The 20,495-nt window shown below is 52.8% G+C and overlaps 1 protein-coding gene across 1 annotated transcript; it reads left to right on the top strand.

The window, feature by feature from the left end:
- The first annotated feature begins 337 nt into the window (after positions 1–337).
- On the top strand, positions 338–19,598 carry LHX2 (LIM homeobox 2). The gene is made up of 5 exons (XM_070430034.1): positions 338–512; positions 1,974–2,176; positions 3,085–3,488; positions 9,022–9,227; positions 18,693–19,598. Exons 1-5 carry the CDS (start codon positions 393–395, stop codon positions 18,978–18,980), a joined length of 1,221 nt encoding a protein of 406 aa, XP_070286135.1. The 5' UTR covers positions 338–392; the 3' UTR covers positions 18,981–19,598.
- Positions 19,599–20,495: the final 897 nt, after the last annotated feature.

Genomic DNA, 20,495 nt, shown 5'->3' with positions numbered 1-20,495 from the left:
CGCAGCCGTCGCCGCCTCGGGCAGACTTTGCGCTCCTGCTTTGCGCCCGGGGCGCCGAAGCCTGGTCGGCAATGCCCGCGGCGTGAAAGCGCCCGCGGCGGGCGCCGACCTCTGCCCGGTCTCCCTCCTCCTTCCCCTCAGCCCCTTGCCCTTGTGACCCCGGCTTTGGCGCCGCCGCCCAGGCGCCCCGCGATGTAGCTGCCCCTGCGCCTCGGCGGGAGGCGTCCTGGCCCTCGGGCTCCCGGCCTGGGGGCGCAGCCGAGCTCGGGCGGGGCCGGGGCCGCGGTGGCGATGCACCGGGCCCGTTAGCGCCGGGAGCGCCCGGCAGCTGAGGCGGGGGGCAAGCCCTCCCGCGGAGGAGCCGCGCCCCCGGCCCCGCCGGTCCCGCCGCGATGCTGTTCCACAGTTTGTCGGGCCCCGAGGTGCACGGGGTCATCGACGAGATGGACCGCAGGGCCAAGAGCGAGGCTCCCGCCATCAGCTCCGCCATCGACCGCGGCGACACAGAGACGGTAGGCGCACGGCTGCGGATCGGGCCGAAAGCTGGGACGGGGCCTTGTGAGTCTGCGCCTCTGCTCCCCTAAGTTTGGGGGCACTTTGGGGAGCTTCCTTCGTGCCGCACGGGACTGGGCGCTGGGGATCCGCGGACAGGATACAAGGCCTGTAGCTCCCCGCTCGGGGGAAACCAGGCTGCTGGCGGGGAGAGGGGAAAGGGTTGAGACCGAAATTTTAGACCCAGAGGGTGGAAGAGAGCAGTTCTCCCGAAGTAAGAGCGAAGTCCTACCCGCGGCCCGAGATGGCTCTCTTCTCACTTGGCGGGGCCCTCTGGTCACCAGCCCCGAGCTCTCCTCCACCACTTGGCCCTGGCTGCTGGCGCCACCGAGAAGGGCGAAACAACCGGGAACACGGGCTCCAGCCGGCTCGGGCCGATCCCGCTTCTTGGCCATCAGGCTTCCTCCCCAGCGCAATTTCAGGGAGTGAAGTCTTCTGGGCCACTGCTTTCTGTTGATCTTGACCTGGGCTTTCTGATCCATTGGGCTTGGCCAGGCCAGGGCTCGTAGCTCAGGCTCTGAGGCCTGGCTCTGCAGAAGCTGAGTCCTTTCGAATCTCCACACCTGGCTATGCCAGCCCAGCCCCAAATGGTCAGTTCCTTGCCTCAGTCCTCCCTGGGGGCCAGATGAGCAGACGTTGCCCAAGTCGGGCCCAGAAGTGACCTTTAGAGGTAGAGGAGGTGGGAACAGGGGAAGTTTCTCTGCACAGAAAGCAGGAGCAGCCGTGCCAGTGCCTCTGTCTTCCCAGCGAGCTCTTCTTCCCTGGGGTTAAACCATCTCAGCCTGTCAGTTTGGTTAGCCGACAATTTGGATTGGGCCTGTCCTGCACTCAGAGACTTTGAGGGTGGCTCTGCACGCCCCCCCCCCCCCCCCAATCATCTCTCAGGATCCTGTGACCTGGGACTTGCCCTACCCTAAACCTTTGGCTTAAGGATCCAGAGATCACTGGGGCTGGGCGCCAGGAACTCTGTGTCTCTGGAGAGGAGTCTGTGTGTAGGGTGACTTTTAATGGTCATCTTACCCCTATTCCTGGGGGACCAGCCAAGTGGCTTCTGTAAGAAACAGTTTTGGAGCGCTTGACTGGGATAGCCACCACTGCCTCAGCCCCCAAACATAGCCTGAGACTTTCTGGGAAAAGGGCAGAAGCTACAGAAAAAGGGTAAAGTGGGGGAGGTCTATCCAGGCCAGCAACCGGGCCTGTGGCCTGCCTGGGCTGTGAAGGCAGACTTGGGTTCTGAACCTTCTGGATATGGGCATTTTGGGGTGGAGGAAGCACACTGCACACCCTTGGCATTTTTCTTGGAGTTTAGGGTTAGCCAGTTACGGTGGGAACTTTGGGTGCTGGTTTCCCCTTGGCGGCAGCGGCTGCTGGGTCCCAGGCTGACGCGGGGGCTGCGGTCTCCCACCTCCCTCCCTCCGCAGACCATGCCGTCCATCAGCAGTGACCGAGCTGCGCTGTGTGCGGGCTGTGGGGGCAAGATCTCGGACCGCTACTACCTGCTGGCGGTGGACAAACAGTGGCACATGCGCTGCCTCAAGTGCTGCGAGTGCAAGCTCAACCTGGAGTCGGAGCTCACCTGTTTCAGCAAGGATGGAAGCATCTACTGCAAGGAAGACTACTACAGGTAGCCCCCCACCTCGGGACCCACTGCCCTCAGAACTCCCCATCTCAGATGAAATCTTGGCTCTTTCGCCTCCAGTCCCAAGGGAGGGCTCTCGTCTCCAAGCCAGCACGGAGAATTGGGTGACCACCTTCATACACAGTAATTTGGGGGACACTCTTAGAATTGTCTGTGAAGTGTAGGGACCCAGAGAAAAGCAGAAGCTGCCCTCTCCTGAGTTTAGACCATAATTAGGCTTGGGTTCAGGGGGTCCTTGCACCCCTCTCCCTTTGAAGTTTCTTGGGTCAACCAGAGGGAACAGAAACTAGCACCACCTCCCCTCCGCCCAACCCAGGTAGCCTGGGCTGGCGGGGAACAAAGTTGGGGAGAGCTGGGGAATTGGATGGGGGCATTTCCCGATCATTCCGGGAGATTGGGAGTCCAGGATTAAAGAACCAAAATCATCACTAACAGGTACCAGGTTTCTTGTTTCTCCTCTCTGGGTTTAGGGTTAGAGTCTGTTTATATATTTCTCTCCTCTTTCTCTCCTTGTCTTTGCGTTTTTTAGCAAATTACAAAGGTCTGTAGGATCCCCCGGGCGCTGGGGTGGAGGGCAGGGTTAGAGTTGGAGGAAGGGTAAGTGGGGAATTTCTCCCCCGTCTCCCAGGCAAGGGCTTTCGTAGGGCTTGCTCGGGCTCTGGGTTAAGTAGAAGCCTTTGTAGGCTTGAAAGTGATGAAGGGGCACTGTGTTACAGGGTAGCATCAGACCTAGGCCAAAATTTATTCCCTCTTCCCTCATCCTCCAAGTTAAGACCCAGGCTGCCCATCTTGAGGAGGGGATTTTCCCCATTGGCAGCAGCGGCACCTGGAGGAGGAATATGGGGGTACCCAACCGTGTGTCCCCACAGTCCCTCCCCTGATGGTCCCTACAGGCGGTTCTCAGTGCAGCGCTGCGCCCGCTGCCACCTGGGCATCTCGGCCTCGGAGATGGTGATGCGGGCTCGGGACTTGGTTTATCACCTCAACTGCTTCACGTGCACCACGTGTAACAAGATGCTGACCACGGGTGACCACTTCGGCATGAAGGACAGCCTGGTCTACTGCCGCTTGCACTTCGAGGCGCTGCTGCAGGGCGAGTACCCCGCGCACTTCAACCACGCTGACGTGGCGGCTGCGGCAGCTGCGGCCGCTGCGGCCAAGAGCGCAGGGCTGGGTGCAGCCGGGGCCAACCCGCTGGGTCTTCCCTACTACAACGGCGTGGGCACAGTGCAGAAGGGGCGGCCGAGAAAGCGCAAGAGCCCAGGCCCTGGGGCGGATCTGGCGGCCTACAACGCCGGTGAGTGCCAGGCGCACCGAGCGTGCGTCCCCGTCCGGTCGGGGGGAAAGTGCGTGGCGTCCATCGCTCCCCTCCGCCTGAATGAATCTCGGTGGGCTGTATGCACGTATATATACAGCACTCGGGGCACGCTGCCCCTGAACTTCCCAGGCCATAGCACCCTAGGATCTGGCTGGCGGGATCTTAGCCTCGCATGCCCCTGGCTGGAGCAGGACCAGAGAATGCTTTAGTGTCTTGCTGTCCCTGGCGCAGAAATATTTAGAGGCGGCTTTTTGGTTTGGGCCTTACCCTCACCCTGCTGGGCAGAAAGTAAGTACAATGATGGAGAAAGCAAGGTGGAGCCCACGCCAAACAGGCTCGGGGTTTGCGCGGCTGAGGGCGGGAGCTGGGGCGTTGAATGTACCCGGCAGCGCAGCTAGGGACCCAAGAGAAAAGACTGGCAGTGAGCGGTCTGGGGAACAGAGATCCGATTGCCCTGCAGCCTGTCCTGTAAAATGTCCTGAGGGCGGCAGGCCCGGGAAACTGGGCCCCGGAGCCCTTTGCGCCAGGGCGGGTCGTCGTAATCCGCCGGAGCCTTCTGCTCAGCCAGGTCTCGGTTTTCCCTTGCTCTCCTTCCTCTGAGTTCCGGGCGCCAGCGGGGCGCTGGGTTAAGAGCCTGGACCCTCAGAAGCCGGCGCCTGGGGGGGAGACCCGAGTAGGCCTGGCTGTGCTTCGGGGTAGGGTGGAGGGCTTGTTTCGCATTTCCGGCGTCTTTGAACCCCGCGCGCCGTGAGGGAGAGGCTCAGCCCCCTCCCGCACCCTTCCCCAGGCAGGACAGCCGCGGAGGTTCTGGGGCCCAGCACACTGAACCGTCAACATCTGCCCGAAGTCTGCACGGGCCGGGGACGGTTTATGACTCCCCGGGCTTCCGAACTAGACAGAGTTTACTTGCAATTATTTTCTTTCTTTCGTTTGCGACAGAATCGGATTCGGAGATTTTGTTTTCCTCCTCCTTTTCCCCTTAGTCTAACGCACCGGTGGAAACAAAACAAAGCAAAACAAGCCGAGGACCCCGCGTAGAGGGCAGTGGTGGGGAAGGAGCCAGGGTTATTTCGATCCTTAAAAAGCGGAGCTGGCTGGGGAGGAAAATAAGGGGCGGGTGGGGTTCCCCTGTTCGCTCCAACGAAATTGGTTGTTGGAAGATCCTGGGGCGTGTGTGTGTCCGTGCCGAGCCGGAGGAAAGTGCAGCCCTTAGCCTGGTAGCTGGCGAAGTGACCGAGGAGGTCCTCCGCTGGATTATAGATTTGTTGAAGGCCCTACCAGAAACACTGCTCTCCGAAACTTCCACCCCTCATCTCCAGCCACCCTGAAAATAGACCAAAGCGAGTCCGGATCAGGTCCCCCAAACAAAGCCGCGCCTATTCAGCAAGTGAGGTCGGCCTCTGCAGACGCCGGGCCCCAGGGCGCGCGGAGGGCAGGGAGCGGGATTGTGTTTTCCCCAGTACGCAGGTTCACCGCGGGCTTTGGATTTGAAAGGTAGAAGTTCAGAGATTGTGTGTGTGTGTGTGCGTGTGCTTTTTGCTGTTCAGCCACCTTCCCTGGTGAGGCCGCCACACCAAGCAGGAGAGAGGTGGCTGGAGACTGAGTTTTAGGAGAGCTGGCACCTCTACAAGACATTCCCCACCCCTGCCATTTCTTTTTCTCTTTGGCTCCTCTCTCTTTTTTTCCTACAGTCTCTCTCGGTCCTTCTCTCTCTCTCTGTTCCCCTCCCCCCCGCCCCCCGTGTGTCTCTCGGGTTCTCTGTTCCCCTCTCCGCTCTCCCGGTGTGCGCGTCTCTGGCCTAGCTTGGCCGGGGCTCCCTGTGCTGGCGCGCGCGCGCGCGGGCGCATCTCTAGTGGCCGTGTGGCTCGCTTATTGGGGCTCCGGGACCAGGTTGGGAAAGAGGGCGCCTCCTGGGCCGCACCGCCCGGCCAGGCTGGCCAGGTTTAGCAGTTGTCTTCCTCCCTCCCTTCTGGGCACAGGCAGGAGGCAAATGGCAGCGGTGGGGGAAGGGGAGCCCTGGGAAAGGGGCAGCGTGGAGGTGCAACCGCGGGCGGTGTGGTGTGTACGGGGCAAGTGTCGGTGTCTGAGTGTTTCCGACCGTGAGGACGTGAGCTTGTTTGCGCGCGTGTCCGCACCCAGGCCCCCCGGCAAAGCCCCCGGCTCTGCGGGGACAGTGAGGTGGCGGGGCCGCAGCGCCGTGCTAAAGCGCGGTGAGCTCCGGCCGAGGGGGAGGGGGCGCCGTCGGTGCGCGGGTCCCGCCGCCGCGGGAAGGGCAGCTGCAGCCGCGGGGCCGCAGGTCGGAAAGTCCTTCCGGGGCGGTGGCCACGGCGGCCCTCCTCGGGCTGTCCCTCCGGTCCGAGAGCGCAGCCCCGGTCCCGGCGGTGGTACTGAAACCTGCCCCCAGCCGCGAGCGGGGCTGCTGGCGGGCGGGGGAGACGGGCAAGGTGGCCGCAGCCGGCGAGGGGCCCGGGCCGCGCACTTGGCGCCGGGCTCGGAGCTCCACGGCCACGGGGGCCCGCGCGGACCTGCCGGACGCCGGGCCTCCCCCTGCCCGGCTTTGTGTATGTGTGTGCGCCTGGCGGCGTAATTACTGATTTGATTCCAATCCATTATTTAGACAATTGAACCTACAATCTCGTCTTTAGTAAAATGAGGCGAAGTCAGATTTGATTACAGGTTCAGCCCCAGCGACAAGAGCTCGAAACCCGATGGGTTAATAACAGATCACGAGTAAATTATTCATGATTTTACGAGCTCTTTAGCTCCATTGAATCGGCCTAATTGAGAGGAAAAAAAAAATAAAAAAGAAGAGAGAAAGCCAGGTCCTCCCCCTCCCCGCGGCCCCTTGCTCCTCCCCATCCGATCCTGGGGAATCTGGACTTGCCCCGGGCACTGGGGGCGGGAGTGAGGGGGTCTGGGGCACCCGCCAAAGCTGGGCTTAGCTGCCACTTCCCCCGTGGCCTCGTTTCCCCAGCACAGCCCTGTGCCCCAGCTGCTGGCCGGCCTCGGCGGCTCCCTTTCCCCCTTCCCTCCTTTTCCCTTTTCTCACTCCCAGCCTGTAACAGCTTCAGAACAGGCCTCCCTGATCTCCTTGAACCCGGGATTCAGTTCAGTCGCCCGGACCCTCCACACATTCCCCCTTGTTTCCGGGCCTCACTGTCCCCTCAGGCTCTCTCTGTGTCTCTCCTAATTTCTTTCTGTCTTTGTAGGGGTCTCTGGTTCTCCACGTCTCCACTGCTTTCCTTTCCTCTGTCTCTCTTTTTTTCCTGGCTCTGTCCATCTTTCTCTTCCTACAGCCTCTCCTTTTCTTGCTCTTCGTTCTCTCAGTCTTTCTACCCCTATGTCTTTCTCTCCTTTCTCTGCCCTTTCTCCCTCCCACACACCCCCCCCCCCCCCGCCCCCAGCACACACCCTGATGTAGGCCACTCTCGGGGCACGTCCCTTGGGTGCATGGGGCGCCAGGGTCCCCACGGAACTCATTAACAGCAGCAAGGCCCAGGCAGGAGCTGGGCGGAGGGATAGGCCCAGAGATCCCCCGTGGGAAGGCCTGCCCTACCCCCCTACTCCCCCAGGAGCTGGGGACTGGGGGCAAGAAGAGGGTCGCTGGCCCCCAAGAGGGGGCAGGGCAGTTTCCATGGATCCCGTTTGGAGTCATTTTCTGATCCCCTTTAAATCCTTGGACTCATGTTCTTCACTCTGGGCACTGTTAGTGGGAGTACAGTCCAGATGGGGGATTTGGGTGCCTGGGTGCCTGTGGGAAGGGACCCCTATGGTTAGGAACAAGACCTGAATTTTGCAAATTTTTTCTGCAAGAGGCTACTCTCACTTGGGCAGAGGGAGGAGTAAGTCACCAGGAGAGCCGGAGTACTTCTGAGGTCATTTCGTGTGGTCAGATAAAATGCAGGGCGCCTGGTTAAATTTGAATTTGGGGTAAACAACAAATAAATATTTAGTCTAAGTGTATCCCATGTAATATTTGAATTTTAAATAAACAACAAATACTTTTTTTAGTGTAAGTGTATGTCATGTAGTATTTGAATTTTTAGTATAGCTATGTTCCATGCAATATTTGAGACACACTTTTATACTAAAAAATTGTTCATTGTTTATCTGAAATTCAAATTTAACTGGGCACAATGTTTGTTAAATCTGGTAGCTCTATTGTGGGCATGTGATGGGGCACAAGATATATTCCCAGTTGTCCACTTTCAGGGGACTGAATCTATGAAGCTTCCCCCAAAGTAAGACCTTATGTGTGTAATAACTCCGGATGTGACGAGGGGATCTTGGAGAGGATCCTGCTTGTCTCAATCAGCCGCCAGGTTGCCAAGCAACTTCCTGAGGCTTGAGGTTTCCACCCTGTCCCTTACCCCCAGTGCCTTCCAGGCATTGGGAGCCAGGCCCCAGCTGGGCCCCTTCTGGATGGGGAAGGGCTCCCCAAAGAGTCATGCTTCATCTTTGCCTGCCTTTGTGCTGTAGTGCAGAGAAAAGGCAAGGACTACAGTGGTGAATCTGGGCTCAGCCGTTACCAGTGGTACACGTGGCTTCGTGTCCCTTAGCATTAGTTTTCTCATCTGTAAAATGGGGAGAATAGCAATAGCCACCCATTGAGCAGTAGTGAAGGTCCGTGGTGTTTATAAAGCCAAAGGCGTACCCTAGGTGTCGAATACATATTAATTTCTTCCTCCAGCTTCCTTCCCTTTACAGTTAGGACTCTGCCACTCTATGAGATTTCCAAAGACCACTTAACTTCCCTGCCTCATTACCCAACTTGTAAAACTGGCAGCAACTGCCTCGCAGGGCAGCGGTGAGGATTAAATTACAAGATACAATATCTGACCGGCAGCCCAGTGCCCGCAGCCCAGGAGTCCGTACAGTACTTTTGATAAGGGCCAAATGAAAGCAGGTGGAGAGATGTCAGTTAGCAACTTCCAGGTACCTGCCCCAGACACTGCTGGGGGAGACCCGAGACAGTCCCCTCCTTAGGAAGTGCAGGGGGGAACAAGAAGACCCTGGGCTCCCGAGTCTCTTTGATGCTGGGTCTTCATCAAGTGACTTTCCCTTCTGAACCTCAGTTTTAATGTCAGCAAAAAAGGTGAAAATACTGTCTGGCTCATAGGGTGTTGAGGATTCAATGGAAAATGTGCCTATGAAGCCCTTTAGCACATCCTCTGGAGTTCTGGAGTTGAATAAGTCACCAACAGGTTATAATAGTAGTTGTTATTATTCATATTATTATTATTACTGCAACATGGTGGCTCCATATGGGGTTTGGATTCTCCTAGAGCTGGTTTTGAATCAGCATTTCCTAGCTGAGCGACCCTGGGCAGGTCACTCCCCCCGGCCTCAAATACCCCTACAAATCTATGAAATGGGGATAAGATCTCTATCTCCGTGTGGTCCCGAGGCTGGAAACATTTGGTGTCGGGCGGGCGGGGCGGGTGTGAACTAGGCAGGGTGTGGGAGGAGCGAGTCAGGAGGTTCACCTGCCGCCTCTGCGTGCCCTCCTTAGCGCTAAGCTGCAACGAGAACGATGCGGAGCACCTGGACCGGGACCAGCCCTACCCAAGCAGCCAGAAGACGAAGCGCATGCGCACCTCCTTCAAGCACCACCAGCTTCGGACCATGAAGTCTTACTTTGCCATTAACCACAACCCCGACGCCAAGGACTTGAAGCAGCTCGCCCAAAAGACCGGCCTCACCAAGCGGGTCCTCCAGGTCAGCTGGGGCCTGGGGTGGGGGTGGGGCATCTGCCGCTGCCAAGACCTGGGGCAGAACCACACAGCGGGCTATGGGCCTTGGGAGGACCTTCTCCCTAAGCCTGCCTTTCTGTTTTGTTTACCTTCCCCCGTTCTCTTTCTCCATCTCTTCAGTCTGTCTCTATTCGTATTTCAATCTTTTTTTTTTCTAACTTTACATCTTTTCTCTCCTTCAATTTTTGTCTCTCAATTTTTTTTTTTTTAATGTGTGTGTATCCCTCTGTCCTCTTTGTCTTCACACTCAGTCTCTTTTCTTTCTTGTAAACAGTTGATATTTGCTATTTATTACTCAAGTGACACTCACATGTTTATATTGTAGAGGGCTCAAACATTTCAGATAAATCCAGAGCCCCGCCCCGCCCCACCCCCCATCCCAGGAGGCCCATCGAAGGCAACTATTAGCTGTTAATTCCTTCTGCCTCTTGCTCTCTCTAGTTTCTCTCTTTCCGTGTCTCTAGATTTTTCTTCTGTCTCTTTGTTGTTTTTAAGACTCTCCCAGAAGCAAGGCTTGGTGAGGAAGGTGCGTGTGGGCAGATGCCCTGGGCAGGCCAGGGGGCCTCTCCCGGGTCTGCCCACGGGGAGCTGGAGGAAGTCCATGGGCACCTCTGAAACTCCTCGGAATGGCACTTGCCTATGAGGGTGCTTCCTTTTCTTTTCTGTTGAATTGATTGGGGTGACATTGGCTAATAAAATTATATAGGTTTCAGGTGTACAATTCTATAATAAGAGGGTGCTTTCTTTTTTTTTTTTTTTTTTAAATATATTTTATTGATTTTTTACAGAGAGGAAGGGAGAGAGATAGATAGTTAGAAATATCGATGAGAGAGAAACACCGATCAGCTGCCTCCTACACATCTCCCACTGGGGGTGTGCCCGCAACCCAGGTACATGCCCTTGACCGGAATCGAACCTGGGACCCTTCAGTCCGCAGGCCGACGCTCCATCCACTGAGCCAAACCAGTCTCGGCAAGAGGGTGCTTTCTTGATAGAGAGGATCCAGAGCCTTCACCAGATTTTCAAAGGGTCTGTCTGTCCACCTTCCCAGAGATGTTAAAAAACTCCAGTTTGGAAGTTCCAGGCTCATAGAGTGGTGACACCACGTCTTAACGCTTCAGCTCCTCCTCTTACTTACTGGGCGAGTCACTGAATTCCCCTGAGCCTCAGTTTCCTCACATGTGAAACCGACACACAGAATGATCTACGCAGCAGGCTTCTTGGAAGAGCTATTGAGATGATGTCTACCACAGTGGCTGACCCTTAACTGCCCAGTGGATAGTGGCTAAGAATAACGTTAACTGGGTTAACCAGCCGACTGCTACTAACAGTATGAAGGATTGTTCTGGTCGTCGAACTTCAGTGTCCCCACTCACACAATAAGGTGGGCGCATGTCCCCCTTTATAGCAGACCTAACCGATGTATTCCTCAGAATGTGTGCTTGTAAAGAGGGCAGTGCACATTTTGGGATATGAAAATCGACAGAGGAAGTGATCCTGTCTCCCATCAGCGGGGAGGTGCTGGGATTAGAGTCCAGGCCAATCTGATCCATCCTCTAGCCCTAGGTTGTCAGAGATTGAGGCGTGAGGCAGGGGGAGGCGACACCGAGGGAATGAGGGTGCCGGTGATGAAGGTGATGAACAAGGAGGGCTGCCCAGCCACCCTAAGTTTTCCTTCGAATTTGTCAGGAGGGAAAAAGGAAAAATAAAGCCTTTTGGGGGTGATGGCAGCGGTTTGGGGATGAGACTGGTCGTGGGTGAGGATCCGCAGTTCTCTGGGGAGCCGGGAGTCTGGGGCAGCTTTGTCTCTGTGGCTCTGTGACTAGGGATGGGGCGATGGCTGGCCAACGGGGTGCTGATGCGCCTCTCTGGGCCCGCCTGCTGCCACCCCCACCCCTGCGCTTTCCTGGCATGCCTTGCCCTTTCCATTTGAGTCCGTTTGCCTGAGGGTCTCAATGGTTAGGGCTTAAGACAGGCAGGATGTTGCTGTACCAGTCTGAGACCCGGACCCCTCCCTTCTGTTTCCCTTGAACTTGACCTTCTTGGGGTTGGATCAGGGGACCTTCCTTGGCGCCTCTTCCCGTTTCTCAGCCTGGACGAGTTTGGACTGAGGGTCGGAGGCCTCCGCCTTTTCTTTGGCCAGTAGGATACTTTGTTCCTCAACCCTATTTAGATGGCTGCTTTGTGAATCAACCCCTGGGAGCAGGCTGGGAAAGGAGCAGGGACTTAGAATCAGGCAGAGCTGGGTTCAGGAATACCTGGGTTGGTTCTGCTCCTCCACTCGCTGGCTGTGTGTCTTGGACAAATTAGTTACCCTCTCTGAGCCGTAGCTTTCGCACATGCCTCTCTGTTACCCAGATTACATGAAATGGAGTCAGTGCCCATAGCTGAGTCTGAGTTTGGAACCAGTCTCTGCTGGCCTCGGTGAGGCAGGAGGCTTGGTTATGTGAGTTAGGAGCAAATTGGATTTTCAGCATAGTTATCTCTCATTCTTTCATCTGACCAAATGTCTATTAGCACCAAGCGCTGGGGATACAGAGGTGAATGAACCACAGCCCTGCTCCTGAAGCAAATCACCCATGAGGTGTAGAGACAGACCCACGTTCAGTTTATCAAAATGTGATTAGTTGTGGGGGTTGTTCTGTGGGAAACCAGGGGAGGGACCACCTCTCCTATGTGGGAGGAATGGTTCACCTGAGGGACCTGGGTGAATGCTTGCCCTATCCCCCCTTCCCCTCAAATCCTGAGCCAGGGCCCCCCTCACATCTGCATGCCACCTCTACTATGGGGACTCAGAGCTAGCTGAGGGGAAAAAATGCTAATAGTTATTGTGTGTCTACTAATCAATACATGTTTATGTGCTCTGTTGTGTGTCAGGAACGTTGAAAGGCCTGTGAAATACATTTGCCTTTTGAGTCCTTACTGTCAGGCATTATGATCCCTCCTCCCCCACTGTTCAGATGAGAACATTGAGGCCCAAATGATTGCCACTTGCCCCAAATCCTCTAACAGCACAACTGTTGATGATGATGCAGTCGTTTGCAAAGCATTATCTTTCCAGCCACTCATCTATCTTACCTTAATATTTTCCTGCCCATTTTATAGATGAGAAGCTTAAGGCCTAGTGAGAAGAAGTGACGTGCTTGAGGTTGCAGGAGCCAGGTATTGGCAGGGTGGAACTCTCTCCCAGGTGACCTGATTGCGGATGAGCCAGCTAGTGGAGATGGGATGAGAACAGATTTGGGTGAGGCAGCTGGTGGTGTGGCTTTGGTTCAAATCCTTTCTGACTTACCAGCAGTATTATTTGGGTGCTTGAACTTCTCCCTGAGCCTTATCTGTGAAATGGAGGGGATAATAGTGGGCCCCTGAGGCCTGAGACAGTGAGTGGGAGGGCTCCAGCATGGTGCCTGCTGGTATAAAGTAGATGCCTGTGCAATGGCTCCTCATCACTTGACTACACCAGCTGGATGGTACTAGGTCTTGGGTACCCCCTGCAGGTTGTGGTCCACCTCAACCCTTCAGAGAGTGCATGGCAGGGACAGGTTGAGGTTGAAGCTGTGTTCCCAAAGGTGGGCGATGTAGGGGTGTGTGTGTGTGTGTGTGTGTGTGTGTGTGTTTCCAGCCTATTATTGCATCTGTAATGTATAAGCATAACCAACGTGGCAGTCCTGGGCTGCACTATCTCTGCAGAAATTTAGAGTCAGCTGATGTGAGGTCTAGGCTCAGCTCTTCCATTTTCTCTCTGAGTGATTCTGAGCAAGTGACTTAACCTCTGTGGCCTCAGTGGCCTCAGCTATAAAATGGAGGTAATAATAGTACTTCACTAGGAGGTTGCAAGGAGTCAATGAGATAAAGTGTCATTTATAGGATGAATATTAGGGACTCAAATGCACATAATTTCATATACATTGGCATATCAAGTTTCAGTCTACCAACCTTTTTTGCGTACATTTAAAAAAATTTAATTATCTTAATTTTGCAGATGAGGAAATGAAGTTCAGAGAGGCCAGGACCCTGGCCCAGAGTCTCACAGCTAGTAAGTGATGAAGCCAGGGTCTGATTCCCTAGCTCTTTCCCATGTAGCACAGTGCAAGGATTGTGATCCCCGCACCTGGATCTAGCTGCAGAATGCAGCGGGCTAGATGAGGGAGAGGGAAGGAGTGGGTCTTAGACACCACCTCTTGGTAGGAAAGCAGGAATCCTGTGCATAAAAAGGAAGCCGTAAGTGCATAAAAAGTGCTTAAGTTTGTGATCCTTAGCAGCGTGACAACAATAATACTGACTTTCCATCAATGGGCAAGGTGATTGGGCGACAGAATGGCCCCTTCGACGGAGGTCCATTAAGAAATTAAGCTTTGCAAATGCTTGGAGACCATTCCTCAGCACATTGATCCCTCTCCGAGTCCTCTCCCTCCTGGGGGAGGGCCACATGATGGTGGGTGATTGATTTGGATGGGTGAAGGTCTCCTTAGGTGTTCCTGGTGTGCCTTTGAAAGAAAATACATTTTAACCACCAACAGTTTAAAAACATCCTTGGGATGAGGAGTTAGTCATCATTAATCTGTGTGAGAACTCGAGGTGAGAACGCTAGCTTTCCCCTGTTCACTTGCTTATTCAACAAATACACTGGCCTTCTGCCATGTTCTGGGTAGGCGGGAGGTGCCGGGAGTCAGCAGTGACCCGGAGAGTGAGCACACACTCCAGAGGGCAGACAGAGGTGCACCAAGGTATAGAAATCATTAAAATGGTGATAAGATTAATCTCTATATTTTTCTCTACATGTGGTATATCTAATAATAAAAATATTTTTAAATGATTTTGGGGACCAAGTAAGTTTGGAGAATGCTAAAGGTTAACTGTGTCTCTGTGTTGGAGATCAGAGCACATTAGCATTAATACAGGCACTGAGACATCTTGGAGAGATTCAACTTGTTCTAATCTAACATTTTCCAAATTGATGTGGCCACAGAACCCCTGTTTAACTCTTGACTGAAATGAAATAGAAGAAGTTCATGGAAAGAAAAACACAGGGCTGCAATGAGAGCATATAATGCAGGGACCTGACTCGGTAAAGGAGGTCGTCAGGAATGGTCTCCCTGAGGAGGTGAGGTTTAAACTAGGGCCAGTCAGTTCATCCCTTTGGCCTCAGCTTCCCCACCTGTAAAATGAGAGTGAGCATTGTTTTGCCTGTCATTTGGACAGGGCTGTGGGGAGCGTCCAATCTAGTCACAGATGGTTGAAGCTGGATGGAGTATCATAGGTAACTTGGCTTGAAACTCTCATTTTAGAAGAGTGGAAACCAAAGCTCAGAGAGGTAGAGTGACTCATCCAAAGCCCCACAGCAAAGAAGTTGTAGTCCTGGCTGGAACCAAGGGTTCATGATATCCAGCCTAGTGCTTATTATTTTTGTTTCCTTAAAGCCTTTGTAAAATTTTATAAAATAATAGAACCACCATTTAGACAGATTAGAAAAATGGGGGAAAATTACCCATATAAGAGCATGGAAAATCAGTAATCAGGTGTGCAGATTAGAGGTGAAGTAGTGGCTAAGGCAGGGGTGGGCAAACTTTTTGACTCGAGGGCCACAATGGGTTCTTAAACTGGACCGGAGGGCCGGAACAAAAGCATGGATGGAGTGTTTGTGTGAACTAATATAAATTCAAAGTAAACATCATTACATAAAAGGGTACGGTCTTTTTTTTTTTTTTAGTTTTATTCATTTCAAACGGGCTGGATCCGGCCCGCGGGCCGTAGTTTGCCCACGGCTGGGCTAAGGCCATGAGCCCAGCCTGCCCAAAATCACATCTCAGCCCCACCTCTTTGGTTGGGCTCTGCCTCAGTTTCCTCACCTGGCAATAATATTAGTATCTACCTTATAAGGCGTTATTATTATGAGTTTAATATGTGTAAAGTGCTTAGAACTTTGCTTAGACAATGCCTGGCACTTAGTAAGTGACTAATACTCATCATTATTATTTTTGTTGTGAAGCTTCAATACATAATTTTTTAATTCTTTTTTTCTCACGTGACATTTGTCATAAGACATTTCCTCTTCCACTGGGTGGAGTGGCTGCGTCATGACTTCCACTTGCCCATCTGGTGGGACCCTTGGGATGCAGCCATTAGTTTGATGCTATTAAAAAAAAAAATAATGCCACAGTGGACGTCTTTGGGTGTGAAGCTTTTACCATTTTTTCTGGTTTTCTCAGAGACGCAGGAGGGGATTCTCGGGGCAAAGTAGGTTTCTCACTGTCCCTCCTGTCTCATTGAGGAAAGAACCCTGGGGAAAGGGATTTGTGAGGCAAAACACAGCCTGCAGGGACAGTTGGTGCCAGAGGAGGGGGCCCATAGCAGTGTGGACTTCCGCATCCACTCAGGACTTACTGCGGATGCCCTGTGCACCAGGCTGGGCATTCCCCACAAATGAAGAGAGAGGACTGTCGGTTTCAGGAAATGGGTGGTAGGGCGGACCATCTCCCTCCTTGTTGCAGCTGCCCTGGAATCCCAGCCTGTTAGAACCCCAAGAGGCCGTAGCGATCATGTGGTGTGGTCTAACCCTCTGCTTGTACAGGTGGGGAAACTGAGGTAGGCCAAAGGTAAGGGACTCACTCAAGGTCACTTGGCTGGTCAGTAGCAGAACCAGAACTAGAAGCTACATCCAGCTCTCTTTCCACTGCACCACAGTTGCTTTCTTCATTCATTCATTCATTTGCTTGCTGACTCGCTCAGGAAGAGGAGGTAAGGAGAGCATGGATTTTTTATGGCAGAGAGTCCTGGATTCCTGGATTCCAATCTCAGGTTGGCCTCTGTGTGACCTTGGGCAAGTGACTTCACCTCTCTGAGCCTCACTGGCTTTAAATCTATAAAAGGGAATAATGATAGTAGTGTTCCCTACCTGGCTTGTCATGGAGATCGCCTGTGACTGTACGTGTTGGATGGAGGCGTGATGCCTGGCACATAGGAAGAGACCCATAAATGTTGTGTTGTGATTTCTGTTAACCAATGCATATCACTGATCCTTAAGCTTTGCCAGTCCCTGTGCCATGACGTGAAGATGACTCAGACAGGGTCCCCGTCCCAACAGCCACCCAGGAGGGGACTTTTTGAAATATCTGGGAAAGAATTCTGGCGAAGCCCCGCTTAAGGTGGAAAGCAAACCCAACACAATCCCCACAGCAGCTCCCTTTCGGCTGAGTTGTTGATCATCACCCAGCGGATTCCCAGTGCCTCTGATCCAGTACGGCAGGCCGAGGAGGCACTGTGGACGATGGTGTCATTGTTTACAACCACTGTTAGGGCAACGGCAGAGAAACAGCAAACAGCCCACAGCTAAACAGCCAGTTCCAGCCCTTCCCGAGGGCTTGGAGCCCTGGACCCCTGGACCCCCGGACCCCCAAGCCACTTGCCACCCCCAGGGCTCCCCGTTCCAGCTGCTGCTTGGACAGACAGACACACAGGCCAGGACAGTGGCAAAAGTTGGCACCAAGACTCCAGCTTTCCTCACCTGCCTGCCACAAGACTGGGGAAGTCACCTCCTCTCTCTGAGGGCCGCTGGGGCTTTCTCCGTCAGCCATTCCCCGGACCAGCCAGCAGTGGAGTCTTGCCCTGCAGATGCCTGGAGGCCGGGCAGGGAAGGACCTCCCCACCGCGAGGAGAGCATGTGGAGGTGGTTTAGAAGCCCTGGACTTATTTGCAAGCCTCCAAGAGGTGATGGGCTTGTTCTGGGCGAAAGGCCAGGGAAAATGTGCTTTCTTCCTGGGAAGACCCAGTGTGCTGGGGAGAGAGCTTTGTTTCCTGACTTCACAGGGCCCGTGTCTCCCTCCTCACTCCAGGATTCCGGCGGCTGTGCTTTTAATTGAGCCCAAATTGTATTAGGCCACCAAAAAGGCGGGTGTGAAGCCACAGGCTCCTGTAGCTGGGGTGGTCCCCAGGGGAGGGTGGGGCCAGGCGTCGGCCCTTCCCACCCGTCTGAGACACTGGGAAGACAGGCAGATGCAGGCACATCTGGCAATTCGCAACTGGACACCCGAGAATCTGCAGAATCCCCCAAGGCCCTGTGTTTTATGGGGAGGCTTCTGGCGGGTGATTTCCTCACGCAAAGGGAAGTGAGGGGGCCCTGCCTTTTGGGCTTCTTTCTTTGGAGACACAGCCCCCCAAGCCTATCCCCACCCCCACAACGGCGTAGATTTCCTAGGCCTTTGAGGACACCTGGTTACAGCCAGATCTCTGTGCAGTTAGACTGGTGGGCATATTTGGGGTGAGGACGGGGGGCCTGTGTAGATGAATTTAATGCTTGGTCTTCATGCCTGCGTACAGGTTCCTGTACAAAGGTATGTGTGTGTGTGTGGGGGCGGGGGGGGGCATGTGTCTGCAACCAGGAAAAAGTGAAAGTAAGCCCTTATTCTGTCCCTTTGGTATCCTTTTCATACCAAGCTCGGTTCCAACTGTGCAACCCATCCTCCTCCCTCATGAATGGGCCTAGGACGTGGCAGGTTGGGGATGGGAACCTACGGGCCACGGCCTCCCTGGCCTTGCTCTCCTCTTGGCAGCTGCACCCTCTGTCTGCCCTGCCCTGAGACCTGAAACCCAGGGTCCAGGGAAGCGGTGGCTTCTCCAGCTAATGGTGGTGGGGAGTGGACTGGTGTCCTTTTCTTCCTCTTAGTAATTCTTTGTTGATTGATTCCTGTGCTCTTTACACCATTCTAGTATTTCCCAGTCTTAGTGATCCTGAAACATGGTAAACATTGTGCCAACAAGAACTCGTGGGATCTATTGTGTGCTTAAAGGTGACTGCTGAAAAAAAAAACACCAAATCTCTCAACCGTTGTGAGGAACGATCAAGATTTGGTTTGACCGAATCTTCCAGAACAGCACTGTCTAAAAGAAATACAACATGACCACATATGTAATTTTACATTTAAAAATTTCTAGTAGCCACATTAAAAAAAAACTGGTAACATTAACTTTAAGAATATATTTCATTGATCCCAGCATATCCAAAATATTATCATTTCAACATGTAACCAGTGTAAAAATTATTATTGAGATATTTTACTTTTTTTCATATTAAATCTTTAACAGTTTGTATATTTTCACTTACAGACTCGCCACATTTGGGCTAGTCTGATGTCACATGCTCAATAGCCATATGTGGCTAGTGGCTACCATATTGGAGAGAGTGGCTCAGCTCTGGAACCTTCTAAGAGAAAGGGAAACTCAGTAATAGCCAATCAGAGAAAAGGAAATTTTTATTTTATTAAGAACAGAATATTACCAGCCCGACTTTTTATTCTCTCCTCCAAAAACAAAACAAAACACCGATTAGTGATTAGGGACTCTGAGTTAGGCAGTCCGGGGAATGCTCTGCTCTGCTCTCCTCTCCTGCCTGGCCGCCTTCCCCTAACCAGCCCTTCCCTCTCCCCCCACACAGGTCTGGTTTCAGAACGCCAGGGCCAAGTTCAGGCGCAACCTCTTACGGCAGGAAAACACGGGCGTGGACAAGTCCACAGAGGCGGCGCTGCAGACAGGGACTCCGTCAGGGCCAGCCTCGGAGCTCTCCAACGCCTCGCTCAGCCCCTCCAGCACGCCCACCACCCTCACAGACTTGACTAGCCCCACCCTGCCAACTGTGACGTCCGTCTTAACTTCTGTGCCTGGCAACCTGGAGGGCCACGAGCCTCACAGCCCCTCACAAACGACTCTTACCAACCTTTTCTAATGACTCGCGCCCCTTCCCCCCCCCCACCTTTGCCCCACAATTTCTTTAAAAAAGAAATTATCTTTAGTTGAATTCCAAGTGTATTTTAAAATAGAGGCTTTGAGCAACTAACTAACCACATTTTAGGATCTCGCCTGGAAACAGAGGAAGACAATGATTGCGCGTCCGGCTAACGCAGCGGTGTGGACCGAGGAATTACTTGGAAGATCTATCTGCAACACAACATTTGTGTCACTGTACAGTTTTGTGGACTGAGCGAGGAAGAACAACAAATAATTTAAGTTGGCTAGAGCTTCTGTATTTTCAAAGACTGCCACGTGCCTTAGGAATACTGTTTTATCTCCATACTTTGGACGACTTGTTCATTTTTCTCTCCCTCTTTTTCTCTCTGTATATTTATGACCAGAGCAAAAATGTAAAAAAAAAGAAAAAAAAAGTTTGTTACTTTGAATAGTCCTAAAGAAAAAAGGAAAAAAAAAAAAAGGAAAAATCAAACCCCCTCCAAACGGTCGCTTTGTTGTTTTAGAATTTTAAGGTGGAAGTCTGTTCGAATATCAGAATTTGTAAAATCTAACCAGTAATAAAACCACTTATTGAAACTAGTTGGTGCCGCTGCTGTTTAGTGGGGTGTGAAATTCGCACGACTTAAGAGTCTTATTGAAGCCTAGAGATAAATTCCAGCTCCTCCCTATTTATGCGATTTATAATACTTTGTAGATAATTCATTTGTAATACTCATGGGGCTGTTGAGACCCAGAGATGAAGTTGGTACAGTCCCTGCCCTCAAGGGCTTTAGAGTGGAGGCAGAGACAGATACGAGATCATCTTAACACAGCGTGATATGGGCAAAGTGAAGTGTGTGTAAACAAAAGTACCTCTTTTTCTTTTCTCTTTTCTTTTCTTTTTTCTTTTCTTTCCTTAATATTAAACACCCTCCGCTGGTTACTTGCCCTATAGAGGTCAGAGGTGGTCACACCTGCCTTTTCTGCTCTTCTCTGGGCTGGTGACAGGCAATAAGGGAGGCTTTTCCCTCGGAGGAGTAAACACTGTCACCACAGGGCAGCTTAAACCCCAGTTTTATTTATTTATTTTTTAAAGATATTTTTATTGATTTCAGAGAGGAAGGGAGAGGGAGAGAGAAACATCAATGATGAGAGAGAATCATCCATCGACCACCCCCCCCACACACACTCACACACATGCTCCTACCTGGGATGGATCGATCCTGCAACCTGGGCATGTGTCCTGACTGGGAATTGAACCCTGACCTCCTGGTTCATAGTTCAATGCTCAACCACTGAGCCACATTGGCTGGACAAACCCAGATTTCTTAATGATCGACAGAACATTGAATAATCAAGAGGGCAAAAGCAAATGTATTTGGTTCCTTTACTCACATTTCAAACTCAGAAACCCAGAGAAAATACATATCCCAAGAGAATGGAGGTTTAGAAGCAGGCAGAATGAGGTTGTAGTCTCTACTATTGAGCAGCGTGAGTTGAGGAGAGTCATTTC

The sequence above is a fragment of the Myotis yumanensis genome, unplaced genomic scaffold, assembly GCF_028538775.1.
Source record: "Myotis yumanensis isolate MYYU_CA2020_CCGP unplaced genomic scaffold, mMyoYum1.0.hap1 SCAF_12, whole genome shotgun sequence".
NCBI lineage: Eukaryota > Metazoa > Chordata > Mammalia > Chiroptera > Vespertilionidae > Myotis > Myotis yumanensis.
Note: the sequence above shows the minus strand (reverse complement) of the source record. Positions and strands in the feature narration are given on the sequence as shown.